General features: G+C 46.5%; 1 protein-coding gene across 6 annotated transcripts in view; it reads left to right on the forward strand.

Moving 5' to 3' along the window:
* LOC143276214 (spectrin alpha chain-like) overlaps window positions 1-21,819 on the forward strand; it is a 130,416-nt gene that overhangs the window by 50,408 nt on the left and 58,189 nt on the right. For all 6 annotated transcript variants that reach the window (XM_076580669.1, XM_076580668.1, XM_076580672.1 and 3 more), the window contains 10 exons: window positions 5,821-5,889; window positions 7,501-7,744; window positions 8,688-8,878; window positions 10,629-10,778; window positions 11,941-12,033; window positions 14,427-14,561; window positions 17,259-17,404; window positions 17,892-18,090; window positions 19,445-19,552; window positions 21,456-21,547. In XM_076580669.1, coding sequence (XP_076436784.1) covers window positions 5,821-5,889; window positions 7,501-7,744; window positions 8,688-8,878; window positions 10,629-10,778; window positions 11,941-12,033; window positions 14,427-14,561; window positions 17,259-17,404; window positions 17,892-18,090; window positions 19,445-19,552; window positions 21,456-21,547 — 1,427 coding nt within the window. The remainder of the gene's footprint in view (window positions 1-5,820; window positions 5,890-7,500; window positions 7,745-8,687; window positions 8,879-10,628; window positions 10,779-11,940; window positions 12,034-14,426; window positions 14,562-17,258; window positions 17,405-17,891; window positions 18,091-19,444; window positions 19,553-21,455; window positions 21,548-21,819) is intronic.

The following is a 21,819-nucleotide window of genomic DNA, read 5'->3' on the forward strand; positions in this document are numbered from 1 at the left end:
AATCATACAGATCAGGGACTTGTACTGTTCAGGAAATCATACAGATCAGGGAATCGTACAGATCAGGGACTTGTACTGTTTAGGAAATCATACAGATCAGGGAATTGTATAGTTCAGGGACTTGTACTGTTTGGGAAATCATACAGTTCAGGGAATTGTATAGTTCAGGGAATTGTACTGTTTGGGAAATCATACAGTTCAGTGACAACAGCTCTGGTTGATGCAACAAAATTGTCATTGCCTTTGTTTCTATCTTCTTTTTTTTTTTTTTTTTTAAATTTTCATTTACTTACTTGTTCATTTATTGTTTTCTTGTTTTACTTTTTTTTTAAAAACAAATATTATTTATTTGTTTACTTTTTCTTGGCTTGACAGTGGTGCCTGTATTATCCAGTGCATAGTGTTGAGTCACAATGTGAATGTTTCACTGACTTCACTTGTTTTGCTCCGTGCCTGAAGAAACCAGGATAGAAACTGTTCAGCTAGCGTGAATGTGCTCTGCTAGACAGGATGTGAAAACAGTGAATTTTTGTGAAAACATTGAGACTTTGTTTTAGTGTCAGTGGTTTGTGTGTGTTTGTGTGTGTGTGTGTGTGTGTGTGTGTGTGTGTGTGTGTGCATGCATTTGCATGGATTCACCTCAGCATTTGTGTAGGTATGTCTGCATGTTGCTGGTCATCAAGATTGTGACTGTGGTTTGTTCCTGCATCTTGTGGGTAGAGAGGTATTGCTGTACCATGTGACAGTTTGTGTGTGTGTGTGTGTGTGTGTGTGTGTGTGTGTGTGTGTGTGTGTTGTGCAAGAGAGAGAGAGAATGTGTGTAGCTGCATGCCTCTGACTGTTCAAAGGAGTGGTGCTGGTTAGTTTTAGCAGTTTCTGTTCTAGAAAATATTTTAGATAGCGGGTGAATGTCTGGTGTGTATTTTTAAAAGTTGTACCATTTTTTACTGGCACTGTATGGGAATGGTCTGTTTTCTGATTGTATAGACCTTTTATATGAAGGATGTACTGATTTTTACATGACAATGTTGCTTTCTTGTAAACAAACTGGCTTCTTCTTTTCTATATCTACTGTATGAAAGATGTGTTAGAAGGGAGACAAATCTGCCTTCCTGCATCCACTGTATGAAAGCTGTGTTAAACAATAAATCTGCTTTATTGACTGTATGAAAGATGTATTGAAAAGGAGACAGGTTTTCTTTCATGTATCAACTGTATGAAGATGTATTAAAAAGGAGACAGATTTGCTTTCACATATCTACTGTATAAAGATGTATTAAAAAGGAGACAGATTTCTTTCATGTATCTACTGCATAAAGATGCATTAAAAAGGAGACAGGTTTTCTTTCATGTATCTACTGTATGAAGGATGTATTAAGAAGGAGGTGGATCTGCTTTTCTATATCTACTGTATGAAAAATGTGTTAAAAAGAGACAGGTTTGCTTTTCTATATCCACTGTATGAAAGATGTACTAAAAAGGAGATGGAAGGCAGGTGGGGAAGGGAGATAAGACATGTCCAGCCACTTTGCTGGGGTCACCCCATTGTCGACATGTCTGAGGTCTCTCTCCAGTGCTTGTTGGTGTCACCCCATCGTCTGTCGACATGTCTGAGGTCTCTCTCCACTGTTTGCTGGCATCACCCCATCGTCTGTTGACATGTCTGAGGTCTCTCTCCACTGTTTGCTGGTGTCACCCCATCGTCTGTCGACATGTCTGAGGTCTCTCTCCAGTGCTTGCTGGTGTCACCCCATCGTCTGTCGACATGTCTGAGGTCTCTCTACAGTGCTTGTTGGTGTCACCCCATCGTCTGTCGACATGTCTGAGGTCTCTCTCCAGTGCTTGCTGGCATCACCCCATCGTCTGTCATCATGTCTGAGGTCTCTCTCCACTGTTTGCTGGTGTCATCCCATCATCTGTCGACATGTCTGAGGTCTGTCTCCACTGTTTGCTGGTGTCACCCCATCATCTGTCGACATGTCTGAGGTCTCTCTACAGTGCTTGCTGGTGTCACCCCATCATCTGTCGACATGTCTGAGGTCTCTCTACAGTGCTTGCTGGTGTCACCCCATCGTCTGTCGCCATGTCTGAGGTCTCTCTACAGTGCTTGTTGGTGTCACCCCATCGTCTGTCGACATGTCTGAGGTCTCTCTCCAGTGCTTGCTGGCATCACCCCATCGTCTGTCATCATGTCTGAGGTCTCTCTCCACTGTTTGCTGGTGTCACCCCATCATCTGTGGACATGTCTGAGGTCTCTCTCCACTGTTTGCTGGTGTCACCCCATCGTCTGTGGACATGTCTGAGGTCTCTCTCCACTGTTTGCTGGTGTCACCCCATCATCTGTCGACATGTCTGAGGTCTCTCTCCACTGTTTGCTGGCACCCCATCATCTGTGGACATGTCTGAGATCTCTCTCCAGTGCTTGCTGGCATCACCCTATCGTCTGTCGACATGTCTGAGATCTCTCTCCACTGTTTGCTGGCATCATCCCATTGTCTGTCAACATGTCTGAGGTCTCTCTCCACTGTTTGCTGGTGTCACCCCATTGTCTGTCGACATCTGAGGTCTCTCTCCACTGTTTGCTGGTGTCACCCCATGTCTGTCGACATCTGAGGTCTCTCTCCACTGTTTGCAGCCAGTCCATCTTGGGCCGTTCTCCCTCTCTCTGATCTGCAGGTGTCCAGTTCTTGATGGGGGGAGTCAGTAATGTCCAAGCCATCAGAGAAACTTTTCTATGATGAATGACATGAAAGGAGTATAGGATCTCATTTTGACCTATTTATTTGGAATAAATCCATGTTGTTTGATGCCTGGGATCTTTCGTAGGCTTTTGGTGTTGAAAGCATCCAATTTTTTTCTCCTGTGTGGTCACAAGTTGCCAAGATTCATTGCTGTGGAGGAGCCTGGATAGAATATTTGAAAATGAAACAGAATTGTATTGAAATGATGACATATATCCTAATTCATGACTGGTTCATATCGGATCAGGGACATCTATCCTGATGCATCCTTTATTCTTTTCATATGTCCTGTTTCATGTAGCCCAGTTTGCTGCAGAAGCTGTGTGCTTTTGAGCCAGAAATTCATTTCTGTGATTTGTGATCCTCTTGGGGTGGGTCAAGCATGCCACGACAATGCTGAAAATCGGGAAGGTTGGGCCCTGAGTGCTGCTGCTCTCTCCATTCAAAGACGTCACCACATCCAGGATGAAAAGAAACTGGCGCAGTGAAGATCACCTGGAAGTGACAGGAGAACATGATGATGGCTTGACTGCATTAGCTGACGATGTCTTGGATGAATTAACTGATGATGTCTTGAATTAATTAACTGATGATGTCATGAATGAATCAACTAACATTGGCTTGACTGAAATAACTGACAATGGCTAGACTGAATTAGCTGACCGTGGCTTGAATGAATTAACTAACAATGGCTAGACTGAATTAGCCAATGATTGCTAGACTGAATTAGCTAGCTGACAATGTCTTGAATGAATTAACTAACAATGGCTAGACTGAATTAGCTGATCGTGGCTTGAATGAATTAACTAATGGCTAGGCTGAATTAGCCAATGATGGCTTGACTGAATTAGCTAGCTGACAATGTCTTGAATGAATTAACTAACAATGGCTAGACTGAATTAGCCAATGATTGCTTGACTGAATTAGTTAGTTGACAATGTCTTGAATGAATTATCTGACAGTGGCTAGACTGAATTAGTCAATGATGGCTTGACTGAATTAGCTAGCTGACAATGTCTTGAATGAATTGTCTAACAGACTGAATTTGTCAATGATGGCTTGACTGAATTAGCTAGCTGACAATGTCTTGAATGAATTATCTGACAATGGCTAGACTGAATTAGCCAATGATGGCTTGACTGAATTAGCTAGCTGACAATGTCTTGAATGAATTAACAAACAATGGCTAGACTGAATTAGTCAATGATGGCTTGACTGAATTAGCTAGCTGACAATGTCTTGAATGAATTATCTGACAATGGCTAGACTGAATTAGCCAATGATGGCTTGACTGAATTAGCTAGCTGACAATGTCTTGATTGAATTAACAAACAATGGCTAGACTGAATTTGTCAATGATGGCTTGACTGAATTAGCTAGCTGACAATGTCTTGAATGAATTATCTGACAATGGCTAGACTGAATTTGTCAATGATGGCTTGACTGAATTAGCTAGCTGACAGTGTCTTGAATGAATTAACTGACAATGGCTAGACTGAATTAGCCAATGATGGCTTGACTGAATTAGCTAGCTGACAATGTCTTGAATGAATTAACTAACAGTGGCTAGACTGAATTAGCCAATGATGGCTTGACTGAATTAGCTAGCTGACAATGTCTTGAATGAATTGTCTAACAGACTGAATTAGTCAATGATGGCTTGACTGAATTAGCTAGCTGACAATGTCTTGAATGAATTAACTGACAGTGGCTAGACTGAATCAGCCAATGATGGCTTGGCTGAATTAGCTAGCTGACAATGTCTTGAATGAATTGACTGACAATGGCTAGACTGAATCAGCCAATGATGGCTTGACTGAATTAGCTAGCTGACAATGTCTTGAATGAATTATCTGACAATGGCTAGACTGAATTTGTCAATGATGGCTTGACTGAATTAGCTAGCTGACAGTGTCTTGAATGAATTAACTGACAATGGCTAGACTGAATCAGCCAATGATGGCTTGACTGAATTAGCTAGCTGACAATGTCTTGAATGAATTAACTAACAATGGCTAGACTGAATCAGCCAATGATGGCTTGAGTGAATTAGCTCGCTGACAATGTCTTGAATGAATTGTCTAACAGACTGAATTAGTCAATGATGGCTTGACTGAATTAGCTAGCTGACAATGTCTTGAATGAATTATCTGACAATGGCTAGACTGAATCAGCTCTCGACACAAGAGATCAAGCCTTGGTTTTACCTATAAGCAGTTTTTTTTTAATTTAAAAAGCTGTAACTGAATGTTATACAAGACATTGTTCACTGAAAGTCTGACCAGCCCATAGTTTTTGCAGTATCAACACAGCTGTCATTTCTTTTATTTCTCTGTGTTGTGCAGCCAATGATGTGTGTGTATTTCAGGACTTGACCAGTGTCCAGAACATGGACTGTTGTTCAGCCAGTGATGTGTGTGTATTTCAGGACTTGACCAGTGTCCAGAACATGGACTGTTGTGCAGCCAATGATGTGTGTGTATTTCAGGACTTGACCAGTGTCCAGAACATGGCCTGCTGTTCAGCCAATGATGTGTGTGTATTTCAGGAAAACAGTGTCCAGAACATGGACTGTTGTTCAGCCAGTGATGTGTGTGTATTTCAGGACTTGACCAGTGTCCAGAACATGGCCTGCTGTTCAGCCAATGATGTGTGTGTATTTCAGGAAAACAGTGTCCAGAACATGGACTGTTGTTCAGCCAGTGATGTGTGTGTATTTCAGGACTTGACCAGTGTCCAGAACATGGCCTGCTGTTCAGCCAATGATGTGTGTGTATTTCAGGAAAACAGTGTCCAGAACATGGACTGTTGTTCAGCCAGTGATGTGTGTGTATTTCAGGACTTGACCAGTGTCCAGAACATGGACTGTTGTTCAGCCAGTGATGTGTGTGTATTTCAGGACTTGACCAGTGTCTAGAAAATGGACTGTTGAGCAGCCAGTGATGTGTGTGTATTTCAGGACTTGACCAGTGTCCAGAACATGGACTGTTGTTCAGCCAATGATGTGTGTGTATTTCAGGACTTGACCAGTGTCCAGAAAATGGACTGTTGTTCAGCCAATGATGTGTGTGTATTTCAGGACTTGACCAGTGTCCAGAACATGCAGAAGAAACATGGACTGTTGGAGGCTGACGTGGTAGCTCATCAGGTATTGTGTGTGTGTGTGTGCGCGTGCAGTAGATGGGTTACATTACAAAAAAAAAATAAAAAAATCTGCATGCTGTTACAATCTGCTTAGAATTAAAAAAAAAAAAGTTCTTGCTTCCTCAAGTCAGCAACCAGTTCATTTTCCAAGTACAGAGCACACATGAAATCCATGGTTGCTATTCTTCTTCTTCGTCAACTTCTGCCTCTTTTTTGTGTGTGCTGTTTTCTTCTTCTCAACATTTATCATTATTATTTATGATTGTTGATGTTTGGACCACAGTGACCCCCCCAACCCCTCAATGTCCCCCTCACTGTCCCACTCATTGCCCCTCACTGTCCCACTCATTGCCCCTCACTGTCTGTCCCACTCATTGCCCCTCACTGTCCCCCGCACTGTCCCACTCATTGCCCCTCACTTCCCACTCACTGCCCCCCTCACTGCCCCCTCACTGCCCCCTCACTGTCCCCCTCACTGTCCCACTCATTGCCCCTCACTGTCCCCATGCACTGTCTCACTCATTGCCCCTCACTGTCCCACTCACTGCCCCCTCACTGCCCCCCTCACTGTCCCCCTCACTGTCCCACTCATTGCCCCTCACTGCCCCCTCACTGTCCCCCTCACTGTCCCCCTCACTGTCCCACTCATTGCCCCTCACTGCCCCCTCACTGTCCCCCTCACTGCCCCCCTCACTGTCCCCTCACTGCCACCTCACTTCCCCCTCACTGTCCCCTCACTGCCACCTCACTTCCCCCTCACTGCCCCCTCACTGTCCCCTCACTGCCACCTCACTTCCCCCTCACTGCCCCCTCACTGTCCCCTCACTGCCCCCTCACTGTCCCCTCATTGCCCCCCTCACTGTCCCCTCATTGCCCCCCTCACTGCCCCCTCACTGCCCCCTCACTGCCACCTCACTTCCCCCTCACTGCCCCCTCACTGTCCCCTCACTGCCCCCCTCACTGTCCCCTCACTGCCACCTCACTTCCCCCTCACTGCCCCCTCACTGTCCCCTCATTGCCCCCCTCACTGTCCCCCTCACTGTCCCCCTCACTTCCCCCTCACTGCCCCCTCACTGCCTCCCTCACTGCCCCCTCACTGTCCCCTCATTGCCCCCCTCACTGTCCCCCTCACTGTCCCCCTCACCCCCCCCTCACTGCCCCCTCACTGCCTCCCTCACTGTCCCCCTCACTGTCCCCCTCACTGTCCCCCTCACTTCCCCCTCACTGCCACCTCACTTCCCCCTCACTGCCCCCTCACTGCCCCCCTCACTTACCCCCTCACTGTCCCCCTCACTGCCCCCCTCACTTACCCCCTCACTGTCCCCCTCACTATCCCCCTCACTGCCCCCCTCACTTACCCCCTCACTGTTCCCCTCACTGCCCCCCTCACTGCCCCCCTCACTATCCCCCTCACTGCCCCCCTCACTGTCCCCCTCACTGACCCCCTCATTTCCCCCCTCACTTACCCCCTCACTGTTCCCCTCACTGTCCCCCTCACTGTTCCCCCCACTTCCCCCCTCACTGTCCCCCTCACTTCCCCCCTCACTGTTCCCGCCACTGCCCCCCTCACTTCCCCCCCCACTGTCCCCCTCACTATCCCCCTCACTGTCCCCAGGACCGCATGGAGGCTCTGAACAGCCAGGCCACGCTGTTTGCGTCGGGCGACCATTTTGACAAGGACACCATCGGCCGCAAGGCTGTGGAGGTGAGGGAGCGCTATGAAAAGCTGCGGGCACCGCTCATCGCGCGGAAACAGAAGCTGTCGGAGGCGCAGAGTCTGCAGCAGTTCCTGAGGGATGTCGAGGACGAGGAGGACTGGATCCGCGAGAAGGAGCCCATCGCTGCCTCCACCAACAGGGGTGAGGAGGGAGGGGGAGGGAGGGGGAGGAGAAATGGATCTGTAAGGAGGAGCCTATGGCTTCCTCCACCAACAGGGGGGAGGGGGTTGGGGTTAAGGGGTGAGGAAGGAGGTGGAAAGTCAACCATGGCTTCCTCCACCAACAGGGGGGACAACCATGGCTTCCTCCACCAACAGGGGGGACAACCATGGCTTCCTCCACCAACAGGGGGGACAACCATGGCTTCCTCCACCAATAGGGGGGGACAACCATGGCTTCCTCCACCAACAGGGGGGACAACCATGGCTTCCTCCACCAACAGGGGGGACAACCATGGCTTCCTCCACCAACAGGGGGGACAACCATGGCTTCCTCCACCAACAGGGGTGGGGGAGGGAAGAAGAGCATGTGGCTGCTTCTACCAACAGTGGTGTGTGTGTGTGTGTGTGTGTGTGTGTGTGTGTGTGTGTGTGTGTGCGTGTGTGTGTGTGTGTGTGTGTGTGTGTGTGTGTGTGTGTGTGTGTGTGTGTGTGTGTGTGTGTGTGAGGATGGGGGTGGGGGGTTGTTGATGAGGGGACTAGGGTGTGTGTTTGTGAGGGAATCATAGTGCAAGGTTTAAATGTGTATATATTATTCATGCCCATGATACCAGAATGATACAATACTGTACCGTTCAAAACAGTACAGTACATTATAATGCAGTACAATACAACACGGTGCAACTCACCACAGTGCAACACAACAGCACAGCACAAAACTCAACACAACACAACACAACACAGCGCAGCACAGCACAGCACAGCACAACACAGTTTCAGTTTCAGTAGCTCAAGGAGGCGTCACTGCGTTCGGGCAAATCCATATACGCTACACCGCATCTGCCAAGCAGATGCCTGACCAGCAGCGTAACCAACCCAACGCGCTTAGTCAGGCACAACACAACACAATACAATACAATGTGCAGGCCGTGACCTGATCGGCGTACAGAACCTGATGAAGAAGCACCAGGCCTTGCAAGCGGAACTAGCGGGACATGAACCCCGGATTCAGAACGTGTGTTCCACAGGCCAGGGCCTGGTGAAGGATGGCCACTTTGCCCAGGACACCATCAAGGCCAAAATGTCCGACCTGCAGACACGATGGCAGCAACTCAAGGTGAGGCTTACTCAGGGGGAGGGGTTGGAGGGTGGGGGTGGTGGGAGGAGGGATGAAGGTATTTGTATTTCTTTTTATCACAACAGATTTCTCTGTGTGAAATTTGCGCTGCTCTCCCCAGGGAGATCGCATCGCCATACTACAGCGCCACCCATTTTTTTGTATTTTTTCCTGTGTGCAGTTTTATTTCTTTTTCCTATTGAAGTGGATTTTTCTACAGAATTTTGCCAGGAACAACCCTTTTGTTGCTGTGGGTTCTTTTACGTGCGCTAAGTGCGTGCTGCACACAGGACCTCAGTTTATCGTCTCATCCGAATGACTAGTGTCCAGACCACCACTCAGGGTCTAGTGGAGGGGGAGAAAATTTCGGGGGCTGTGCCGTGATTCGAACCAGCGCGCACAGATTCTCTAGCTTCCCAGGCGGACGCGTTACCTCTAGGCCATCACTCCACTTAAGGGAGAGACATGGGGAGGGTGGGTGTAGACAGGAGGTGGGGGAGAAGTGAGTGAGAGACACGCCGGCGATGATGTATACATGATTGTGACTGATGACAGTGATGCTATAGACAGCACAGTATTAACTGTGGTGCTATACACTGTAAACAGAGCAATATTGACTGTGATGCTGTACACAGGACAATAACTGTGATGTGCACAGAACAATGGTAACTGTGATGCTATACACAGGACAATAACTGTGATGTACACAGAACAATGGTAACTGTGATGCTATACACAGGACAGTAACTGTGATGTACACAGAACAATAGTAACTGTGATGCTGTACACAGGACAATAACTGTGATGTACACAGAATGATGATAACTTTGATGCTGTACACAGGACAGTGATAACTGTGTTGCTGTACACAGGACAGTAACTGTGACATACACAGAACAATGGTAACTGTGATGCTGTACACTGGACAATAGCTGTGATGTACACAGAACATTGATAACTTTGATGCTGTACCCAGGACAGTGATAAATGTGGAGATGTACACAGGACAGTGATAAATGTGGAGATGTACACAGGACAGTGATAACTGTGGAGATGTACACAGGACAGTGATAACTGTGGTGATGTACACAGGACAATAACTGTGATGCACACAGGACAATGATAACCATGGTGATGTACACAGGACAGTGATAACTGGACAATGATTAATGGTGATTTACACAGGACAATGATAACTGTACACAGGACAATGATAACTGGTGATGCACACAGGACAATGATAACTGTACACAGGACAATGATAACTGTGGTGATGTATACAGGACAATAATAACTGTGGTGATGTACACAGGAGAATGAGAACTGTTGATGCACACAAGACAATCATAACTGTACACAGGACATTGATAGCTGTGGTGAGGAACACAGGACAGTGATAAATGTGGTGATGTACACAGGACAATGATAACTGTGGTGATTCACACAGGACAGTGATAACTGTGGTGATCTACACAGGACTGTGATAACTGTACACAGGACAATGATAACTGTGGTGATGTACACAGGACAATGATAACTGTGGTGATGTACACAGGACAGTGATAACAGGACAGTGATAACTGTGCTCAGGACAATGATAACTGTGATGATGTACACAGGACAGTGATAACTGTGCTCAGGACAATGATAACTGTGGTGATGTACACAGGACAATGGTGGTGATGTACACAGGACAGTGATAACTGTGGTGATGTACACAGGACAGTGATAACTGTGGTGATGTACACAGGACAAGGCAGGACAGAGGAAGCAGGACCTGGAAGACTCACTGCAGGCCCAGCAGTATTTTGCCGACGCCAACGAGGCGGAGACGTGGATGAGGGAGAAGGAGCCCATTGCTGCCAACACCGACTATGGCAAGGATGAGGACTCTGCTGAGGTGGGTAGGGGAGGGAACTCTGGCACCTGAACCCCTGATGTTTCAAATTTATGCAAATGCGGAGGTTGCGATCCTAAACAATCAAATTTTTGTAGAGAAGATGACACATGTGATGTGTACAGATGGATGTTGACTTTCATGTTGTAAAGAAACGCCCTGCTTGTGACCCATGAGAGAATGGACTAAGGGAGGTAAAATGGAGATGACAGTGGGAGGTAAATGCTTGAGAAAAGGGAGGTAAAATGAGGATGACAAAGGGAGGTAACTGTTTGACAAAGGGAGGTAAAATGTGGATGACAAAGGGAGGTAAATGCTTGAGAAAAGGAAGGAAACTGTAGACAACAAAGGGAGGTCACTGTTTGACAAAGCGAGGTAAAATGTGGATGACAAAGGGAGTTCACTGTTTGACAAAGGGAGGTAACATGTAGCTGACAAAGGGAAGTAACCGTTTGACGAAGGGAGGTAAAATATGGATGACAAAGGGAAGTAACTTTTTGACAAAGGGAGGTAAAATGAGGATGACAAAGGGAAGTAACTGTTTGACAAAGGGAGGTAAAATGTGGATGACAAAGGGAGGTCCTTGTTTACAAAGGGAGATACGATGTGGATGACAAAGAAAGGTAAAATGTTGATGACGAAGGGAGGTAACCATTTGACAAAGGGAGGTAAATGTGGATGATAAAGGAAGGTCACTGTTTGACGAAATACGGTATAATGTGGATGACAAAGGGAGGTAAATTGTGGATGACAAAGGGAGGTCACTGTTTGACAAAAGGAGGTCAATTGTGGATGACAAAGGGAGTTCACTGTTTGACAAATAGAGGTCAGTTGTGGATGACAAAGGGAGGTCAATGTTTGACAAAAGGAGGTAAATTGTAGATGACAAAGGGAGGTCAATGTTTGAAAAAAGGAGGTAAATTGTGGATGACAAAGAAATTTCACTGTTTGACAAAGGGAGGGAAAATGTGGACGACAAAGGGAGGTAATTATGTTTGACAAAGGGAGATAAAATGTGGATGACAAAGTGAGGTCACTGTGTTTGACAAAGTAGGGTAAAATCTGAATGACAAAGGGAGTTAATTGTGGAAGATAAGTAAGGTAGATACACTGTGGATGACAAAGAGAGTGAAACTGTGAATGGCAATGGGAGGTAACTGTGCAGGCGTTGCTGAAGAAACATGAAGCGTTCATGGCGGACTTGGAGGCGTACCGCAGTGCGGTGGAGGAACTGAGGGAACAAGCCCAGGCCTGCAAGGTGAGGGGGGTGAATGGGGTGGATGGTCATGGTGGGGGTTAATGGGGTGGATGGTCAGTGGTGGGGGTTAATGGGGTGGGTGGTCAGTGGCGGGGGTTAATGGGGTGGGTGGTCAGTGGTGGGGTTAATGGGGTGGATGGTCAGTGGTGGGGGTTAATGGGGTGGATGGTCAGTGGTGGGGTAGTGGGGGTTAATGGGGTGAGTGGTCTGTGGTGGGGTTAATGGGGTGGATGGTCAGTGGTGGGGTTAATGGGGTGGGTGGTCAGTGGACTTGGAGGTGTACCGCAGGGTGGTGGAGGGACTGACGGAACAAGCCCAGGCCTGCAAGGTAAAGGGTTAATGGGGTGGGTGGTCAGTGGTGGGGGTTAATGGGGTGGGTGGTCTGTGGTGGGGTTAATGGGGTGGGTGGTCAGTGGGGGTTAATGGGTGGGTGGCCTGTGGTGGGGTTATGGGGTGGATGGTGAGTGGTGGGGTTAATGGGGTGGGTGGTCAGTGGCTGGTTAATGGGACTGGATATAAAAAGAAAATTAACAATGCTTATTTCACTACCCTCATGAAATGAAAATTGTTTAGTTTCGCTCAAATAAGTCACATTATGTTTTGTGTGTTGACTGTCACATGGTGTGTTGTGTGTTGACTGTCACATGGTGTGTTGACTGTCACATGGTGTGTTGTGTGTTGACTGTCACATGGTGTGTTGACTGTCACATGGTGTGTTGTGTGTTGACTGTCACATGGTGTGTTGTGTGTTGATTGTCACATGGTGTGTTGACTGTCACATGGTGTGTTGTGTGTTGACTGTCACATGGTGTGTTGTGTGCTGACTGTCACATGGTGTGTTGACTGTCACATGGTGTGTTGTGTGCTGACTGTCACATGGTGTGTTGTGTGCTGACTGTCACATGGTGTGTTGATTATCACATGGTGTGTTGTGTGTTGACTGTCACATGGTGTGTTGTGTGCTGACTGTCACATGGTGTGTTGTGTGCTGACTGTCACATGGTGTGTTGACTGTCACATGGTGTGTTGACTGTCACATGGTGTGTTGTGTGCTGACTGTCACATGGTGTGCTGACTGTCACATGGTGTGTTGTGTGTTGACTGTCACATGGTGTATTGTGTGTTGACTGTCACATGGTGTGTTGTGTGTTGATTGTCACATGGTGTGTTGACTGTCACATGGTGTGTTGTGTGTTGACTGTCACATGGTGTGTTGTGTGTTGATTGTCACATGGTGTGTTGATTGTCACATGGTGTGTTGTGTGTTGACTGTCACATGGTGTGTTGTGTGTTGATTGTCACATGGTGTGTTGATTGTCACATGTTGTGTTGTGTGTTGACTGTCACATGGTGTGTTGTGTGTTAACTGTCACATGGTGTGTTGTGTATTGACTGTCACATGGTGTTTTGTGTGCTGACTGTCACATGGTGTGTTGTGTGTTCACTGTCAGATGGTGTGTTGACTGTCACATGGTGTGTTGTGTGTTGACTGTCACATGGTGTGTTGACTGTCACATGGTGTGTTGTGTGTTGATTGTCACATGGTGTGTTGACTGTCACATGGTGTGTTGTGTGTTGACTGTCACATGGTGTGTTGTGTGTTCACTGTCAGATGGTGTTTTGACTGTCACATGGTGTGTTGTGTGCTGACTGTCACATGGTGTGGTGACTGTCACATGGTGTGTTGTGTGTTGATTGTCACATGGTGTGTTGACTGTCACATGGTGTGTTGTGTGCTGACTGTCACATGGTGTGTTGTGTGCTGACTGTCACATGGTGTGTTGACTGTCACATGGTGTGTTGACTGTCACATGGTGTGTTGTGTGCTGACTGTCACATGGTGTGCTGACTGTCACATGGTGTGTTGTGTGTTGACTGTCACATGGTGTGTTGTGTGTTGATTGTCACATGGTGTGTTGACTGTCACATGGTGTGTTGTGTGTTGACTGTCACATGGTGTGTTGTGTGTTGACTGTCACATGGTGTGTTGTGTGTTGATTGTCACATGGTGTGTTGATTGTCACATGGTGTGTTGTGTGTTGACTGTCACATGGTGTGTTGTGTGTTAACTGTCACATGGTGTGTTGTGTGCTGACTGTCACATGGTGTGTTGACTGTCACATGGTGTTTTGTGTGCTGACTGTCACATGGATGTTGTGTGTTGACTGTCACATGGAGTGTTGTGTGCTGACTGTCACATGGTGTGTTGATTGTCACATGGTGTGTTGTGTGTTGACTGTCACATGGTGTGTTGATTGTCACATGGTGTGTTGTGTGTTGACTGTCACATGGTGTGTTGATTGTCACATGATGTGTTGTGTGTTGACTGTCACATGGTGTGTTGACTGTCACATGGTGTGTTGTGTGCTGACTGTCACATGGTGTGTGAGCAGCAGCAAGAGGCCCCGGTGATCGATGACCTGACGACAGAGAAAGTGGTGGCGTTGTATGACTACACGGAGAAGTCTCCCCGGGAAATCTCCATGAAGAAAGGAGACGTCCTCACCCTGCTCAACAGTGCCAACAAGGTGACCAGGAAGCTGGCTGGACATTACGCTGACCATACACCTACATGGACTTCACACGCTGGACAACACACTGGTCACACAGCTACCTGGACAACACACTGGTCACACAGCTACCTGGACAACACACTGGTCATACAGCTACCTGGACAACACACTGGTCACACAGCTACCTGGACAACACACTGGTCACACAGCTACCTGGACAACACACTGTCACACACTTACCTGGACAACACACTGGCCACACAGCTACCTGAACAACACACTGTCACACACCTACCTGGACAACACACTGGTCACACACCTACCTTGATTTAATTAACACACTGGTCACACACCTACCTGGACAACACACTGGTCACACACCTACCTGGACAACACACTGGTCACACAGCTACCTGGACAACACACTGGTCACACACCTACCTGGACAACACACTGGTCACACACCTACCTGGACAACACACTGGTCACACACCTACCTGGACAACACACTGGTCATACAGATACCTAGACAACACACTGGCCACACAGCTACCTGGACAACACACTGGTCACACACATACCTGGACAACACACTGGTCACACACCTACCTGGACAACACACTGGTCACACACCTACCTGGACAACACATTGGTCACACAGCTACCTGGACAACACACTGGTCACACACCTACCTGGACAACACACTGGCCACACAGCTACCTGAACAACACACTGTCACACACCTACCTGGACAACACATTGGTCACCCACCTACCTGGACAACACACTGGTCTCACACCTACCTGGACAACACGCTGGTCATACAGCTACCTGGACTTCACACACTGGTCACACACCTACCTGGACAACACTCCGGTCACACAGTCACACAGCTACCTGGACAACACACTGGTCACAGAGCTACCTGGACAACACACTGGTCACAGAGCTACCTGGACAACACACTGGTCACACAGCTACCTTGATTTAACACACTGGTCACACAGCTATATGGACTTAATTCACTAGCCACACAGCTACCTTGATTTAACACACTGGTCACACACCTACCTTAACAGAAGGGCCACAGAACAAGCATTGTATCTACAGGAAGGCCACAGAACAAGGATTGACTTAACAGATAGGCCACAGAACCAGCATTGACTTAAGAGATAGGGCCACAGAACCAGCATTGACTTAACAGATAGGCCACAGAACCAGCATTGACTTAAGAGATAGGCCACAGAACCAGCATTGGATAGGCCACAGAACAAGCATTGACTTAAGAGATAGGCCACAGAACAAGCATTGACTTAACAGATAGGCCACAGAACCAGCATTGACTTAAGAGATAGGCCACAGAACCAGCATTGGATAGGCCACAGAACAAGCATTGACTTAAGAGATAGGCCACAGAACAAGCATTGACTTAAGAGATAGACCACAGAACCAGCATTGACTTAAGAGATAGGCCACAGAACAAGCATTGACTGCACAGACAGGCCACAGAAAAATGATTTACTTAACAGATAGGCTACTGAACATGTGGTGTCTTAATTAACAGATAGACAACAGAACAAGTATTGTCTTAACAGATAGACCACAGAATATGCATTGTCTTAACAGACAGGCCACAGAACATGTATTGTCTAATTAACAGATATACAACAGAACAAGTATTGTCTTAACAGATTGGCCACAGAACAAGCATTGACTTTTAACATCAACACATAGACCACATGTAGACCACAGAACAAGTTAACATCAACAGACAGACCACAGAAGACACACAACAGGCCACAGAACAAACATTGGGTCTAGTCTTGCCACATGCATGTATGCAAATGACTGTTGGTAAAGTGTGTGTGTGTGTGTGTGTGTGTGTGTGTGTGTTTGTTATGTATGTGTGTGTTTGTATGTGTGTGTGTACGTGTTTGTATACACACACACACACACACACACACACATACACACACACACACACACACACACATATATATATATATATATATATATATATATATATATATATATATATATATATATATATATATATATATATTATATGTGTGTTCATAATGATAATGTTGATAATGCCTAACTTTTCTATGGCGTGATATCCAATGCTAATGATGCTCAAAGTGCCTTACATCATCCAGACAGATATAAACATAACGTAAAAACATTACGACAGCTCTTTGTCAGTCCAATGCATTCACAGTTGAGAATCAAAAAGCATAATCCAGCGAACAATAAAAGAAATCAAGTAAATAATGCTTAGATTAAAATGAAATAGATTCCATAAAACAAATTTCATAAACATGCACGCTGTGCACACGCACACACACATGTGCACATGTGCACGCACACACACACACACATACATAACATGTTATAGATGTGTGCTATATATGTATGTTACATATGCATGCTACATCTGTGGGTTACGTATATATGTGTTATATATATATATATATATATATATATATATATATGTTGCATATGTATGTTACAGAGGTATGTTACACACATATATATATATTACATATGTATATTACAGATGTGTGTTATACGTTTGTTACAGAGGTATGTTACATATGTATATTACTTATGTATGTTACAGATGTATGTTACAGACGTGTGCTGTATACTTTTGTTACAGATGTATGTTACAGACGTGTGTTCCATATGTTTGTTACATGTGTGTGCAGGACTGGTGGAAGGTGGAGGTGAATGACCGACAGGGCTTTGTGCCGGCGGCCTACGTGAAGAAGCTGGACCCCAGTCTGTCTACCAGCAGGAACAACCTGATGGACGAGTTCACCATCTCCGTTCGTCAGAACCAGATTGAGACACAGTCAGTGCTGTCCTGTGTGTGTGTGTGTGTGTGTGTGTGTGTGTGTGTGTGTGTGTGTGTGGTGAAACAGGTGTGTAGTAAAACAGAAACAGGTGTGTAGTGAACAGGTGTGGTGTGAAATAAGTGTGTGGTGAAACAGAACAGGTGTGTTGTAAAACAGAACAGGTGTGTGGTGAAACAGGTGTGTAGTAAAACAGAACAGGTGTGTAGTGAACGGGTGTGATGTGGAATAAGTGTGTGGTGAAACAGAACAGGTGTGTTGTAAAACAGGTGTGTGGTGAAACAGAACAGGTGTATGGTGAAACAGAAGAGGTGTGTGGTGAAACAGGTGTGTGGTGAAAAAAACAGGTGTGTGGTGAAACAGAAGAGGTGTGTTGTGAAACAGAAAAGGTGTGTGTTAAAACAGAACAGGTGTGTGGTAAAAACAGAACAGGTGTGTGTGTGGAAAAGGAGGTAAAACAGGTGAAATGAAGGGGTGTGCACACAGGTATGCCAACCTGCTGGACCTGGCGAACCAGCGGAGGGAGAACGTGAAGGAGTCGTGCAAGGCGTACCAGCTGGTGCGAGAGGCTGCAGAGCTGGCTGCCTGGATCACCGAGAAGGAGAACATGATGGTGGAGGAGGAGGTGGGCGACGATCTCGAACAGGTGGAGGAGATGCAGAAGAAGTTTGACGACTTCCAGAAGGTAGGAGAGAAAGTGTGGGGGAGAAATGTTGCTACTGGTGGAGGGTGTGTGTGTGTGTTGGGGGGGTGGGGGGGGGCATGAGTTGTACTATGTCCTGTTTTGTGATGATGTTCTGATGTGAATGATGAGGATGTTGATGTGAATGATGAGGATGTTGATGGATGTTATTGATGCTGATGTGAATGATGAGGATGTTGATGTGAATGATGAGGATGTAGATGGATGTTATTGATGCTGATGTGAATGATGAGGTTGTTGATAGATGTTATTGATGCTGATGTGAATGATGAGGATGTTGATGTGAATGATGGGGATGTAGATGTGAATGATGAGGATGTTGGTGGATGTTATTGATGCTGATGTGAATGATCAGGATGTTGATAGATGTTATTGATGCTGATGTGAATGATGAGGATGTTGATGTGAATGATGAGGATGTAGATGGATTTTATTGATGCTGATGTGAATGATGAGGATGTTGATGTGAATGATGAGGATGTTGATGGATGTTATTGATGCTGATGTGAATGATGAAGATGTTGATGTGAATGATGAGGATGTTGGTGGATGTTATTGATGCTGATGTGAATGATGAGGATGTTGGTGGATGTTATTGACGCTGATGTGAATGATGAGGATGTTGGTGGATGTTATTGATGTTGGATGTTATTGATGCTGATGTGAATGATGAGGATGTAGATGGATTTTATTGATGCTGATGTGAATGATGAGGATGTTGATAGATGTTATTGATGCTGATGTAAATGATGAGGATGTTGATGTGAATGATGAGGATGTAGATGGATGTTATTGATGCTGATGTGAATGATGAGGATGTTGATAGATGTTATTGATGCTGATGTGAATGATGAGGATGTTGATGGATGTTATTGATGCTGATGTGAATGATGAGGATGTTGATGGATGTTATTGATGCTGATGTGAATGATGAGGATGTTGATGCTAATGTGGATGATGTTGATGAGAATGGTGAGGATGTTGATGTGAATGATGAGGATGTGTATATGAATGAGGATGTTGATGTGATTGACGGGAATGATGATATGAATAATGATGATGATGATGATGAGGATATGAATGATGAGCATGTTGATGCTGATGAGGATGTTGACGTGAATGATGATGATGTGAATGATGATGATGTTGATTATGATGATGATGATAATGAGAGTGATGATGATGGAGAGGTGGAGGAGGAGGGTGGTGGTGATGATGATGAAGATGATGATGATAATGGTGATAATGATGATGATGATGAGGAGGAGGAGGGGGATGGAGATGATGAGGATGATGAGGGGGATGGTGATGAGGGTGATGAGGGTGCTGTGTGCAGGACCTGAAGGCCAATGAATCCAGGCTGCAGGAGCTGAACAACATTGCAGACAGACTGACGGCACTGGGACAGACTGAGGCTGCTGAGAAGATCCGTGAACAGATCACGGTCAGTGGTCCCACCTGCCCTGCCATGCTGGCCTTGTGGCTTCTCTCTGTCTGTCTGTCTGTCTGTCTCTGATCTCACCACCTGCCCTGCCATGCTGACCTTGTGGCTTCTGTCTGTCTGTCTGTCTGTCTGTCTCTGATCTCACCACCTGCCCTGCCATGCTGGCCTTGTGGCTTCTCTCTGTCTGTCTGTCTGTCTGTCTCTGATCTCACCACCTGCCCTGCCATGCTGGCCTTGTGGCTTCTGTCTGTCTGTCTGTCTGTCTCTGATCTCACCACCTGCCCTGCCTTGCTGGCCTTGTGGCTTCTCTCTGTCTGTCTGTCTGTCTGTCTGTTTGTCTGTCTCTCTGTCTGTCTGTCTGTCTCTAATCTCACCACCTGCCCTGCCATGCTGGCCTTGTGGCTTCTCTCTGTCTGTCTCTCTGTTTGTCTGTCTGTCTCTCTGTTTGTCTGTCTGTCTGTCTGTCTGTCTCTGATCTCACCACCTGCCCTGCCATGCTGGCCTTGTGGCTTCTCTCTGTCTGTCTGTCTGTCTGTCTACGAAAGATCCTCGGCATAAAGTGGCAAGACAGGGTCACCAACCTCCAGGTCCTAGAGAGGAGCGGCCTGCCCAGCATTGAAAGCCTGCTGATCCAGTGCCAGCTATGCTGGACAGGACACGTTGTCCGTATGACAGACAGCAGGATCCCGAAGATGCTTTTGTATGGCCAGCTGAAGGAAGGCCACCGCGAACTTCGAAGACCTTGCAAGCGCTTCAAGGACACCTTGAAGACAAACCTCAAAGCCTGTGACATAGACATTGCTTCTTGGGAAACTGATACCCTTGAGTGCTCTTACTGGAGGATGCTGTGCTCTAGTGGCACAAAGAAGTTTGAAAACAAGAGAACACTGGCCATTAAGGAGAAGCGTGAGCGAAGGAAGCAGGGCTCAACTTCTGGAGACGTTTTCCCTTGCAACACCTGTAGGAAGTGCTGCACATCCAGAATCGGCCTCTTTTCCCATATGAGGACACTCACCGATAGATAAGCCTGCCTGCCTACTCATCTGTCGGTCCGACGGGAGACTCCATCGTCACAGTGTTACATGACCATGCTGTTTGATGACCACTGTATTTACATGATCATAGCATTGTATGATCATGATGTTACATGACTATGGTAATACATGATTATGGTGTAACAAGTCATGGTGTGACGTGTCATGGTGTGTTGTGTCATGGTGTGACATGTCATAATGTGATGTGTCGTGGTGTGACGTGTCATGATGTGGTGAGGCATGTCTTGATGTGGTGTGCCATGATGTGACATGTCCTGATGTGACATGTCATGGTGTGCTGTGTCATGGTGTGACGTGTCATAATGTGGTGTGTCATGGTGTGATGTGTCATGATGTGGCATATTGTGACGTGTCATGATGTGGCATATTGTGATGTGTCATGTCATGATGTGCTGTGTCATGTTGTGGTGTGCCACAGTGTGATGTATCATGGTGTGATGTGTCATTTTGTGACATGTCATGGTGTGATGTGTCATATTGTGATGTGTCATTTTATGACACATCGTGGTGTGACATGTCTTGGTGTGATATGTCATGGTGTGACGTGCCATGGTGTAATGTGTCATTGTGTGACGTGTCATGGTGTAACATGTCCTGATGGGATATGTCCTGATGTGGCATATCATGGTATGCTGTGTCATGGTGTGGTGTGGCATGTCATGGTATGCTGTGTCATGGTGTGGTGTGGCATGTCATGGTATGCTGTGTCATGATGTGTCATGACGTGAAGTGGCACGATGTGGCGTGTCATGGTATGCTGTCATGTTAGGGTGCGTCATGGTGTGATGTGTCATGGTGTGATGTGTCATGTGTGACATTTCATGGTGTGACGTGTCATGGTGTTACAGCAACTGAACCAGCGGTGGGTGACCCTGCAGCAGGTGACTGCGGAGCGAGCACAGACCTTGGGCAGTGCCTTTGAGGTTCAGAGATACCACAGGTAGGTCACTGTCACCTCCACACACACACACACACACACACACACCACACACACACACACCACACACACACACACACACACACACAGACCTTGGGCAGTGCCTCTGAGGTTCAGAGATACCACAGGTAGGTCACTGTCACCTCCACACACACACACGGACCTTGGGCAGTGCCTTTGAGGTTCAGAGATACCACAGGTAGGTCACTGTCACCTCCACACACACACACACACAGACCTTGGGCAGTGCCTTTGAGGTTCAGAGATACCACAGG

The sequence above is a fragment of the Babylonia areolata genome, chromosome 31 (genome assembly GCF_041734735.1).
Source record: "Babylonia areolata isolate BAREFJ2019XMU chromosome 31, ASM4173473v1, whole genome shotgun sequence".
Lineage (NCBI taxonomy): Eukaryota > Metazoa > Mollusca > Gastropoda > Neogastropoda > Buccinidae > Babylonia > Babylonia areolata.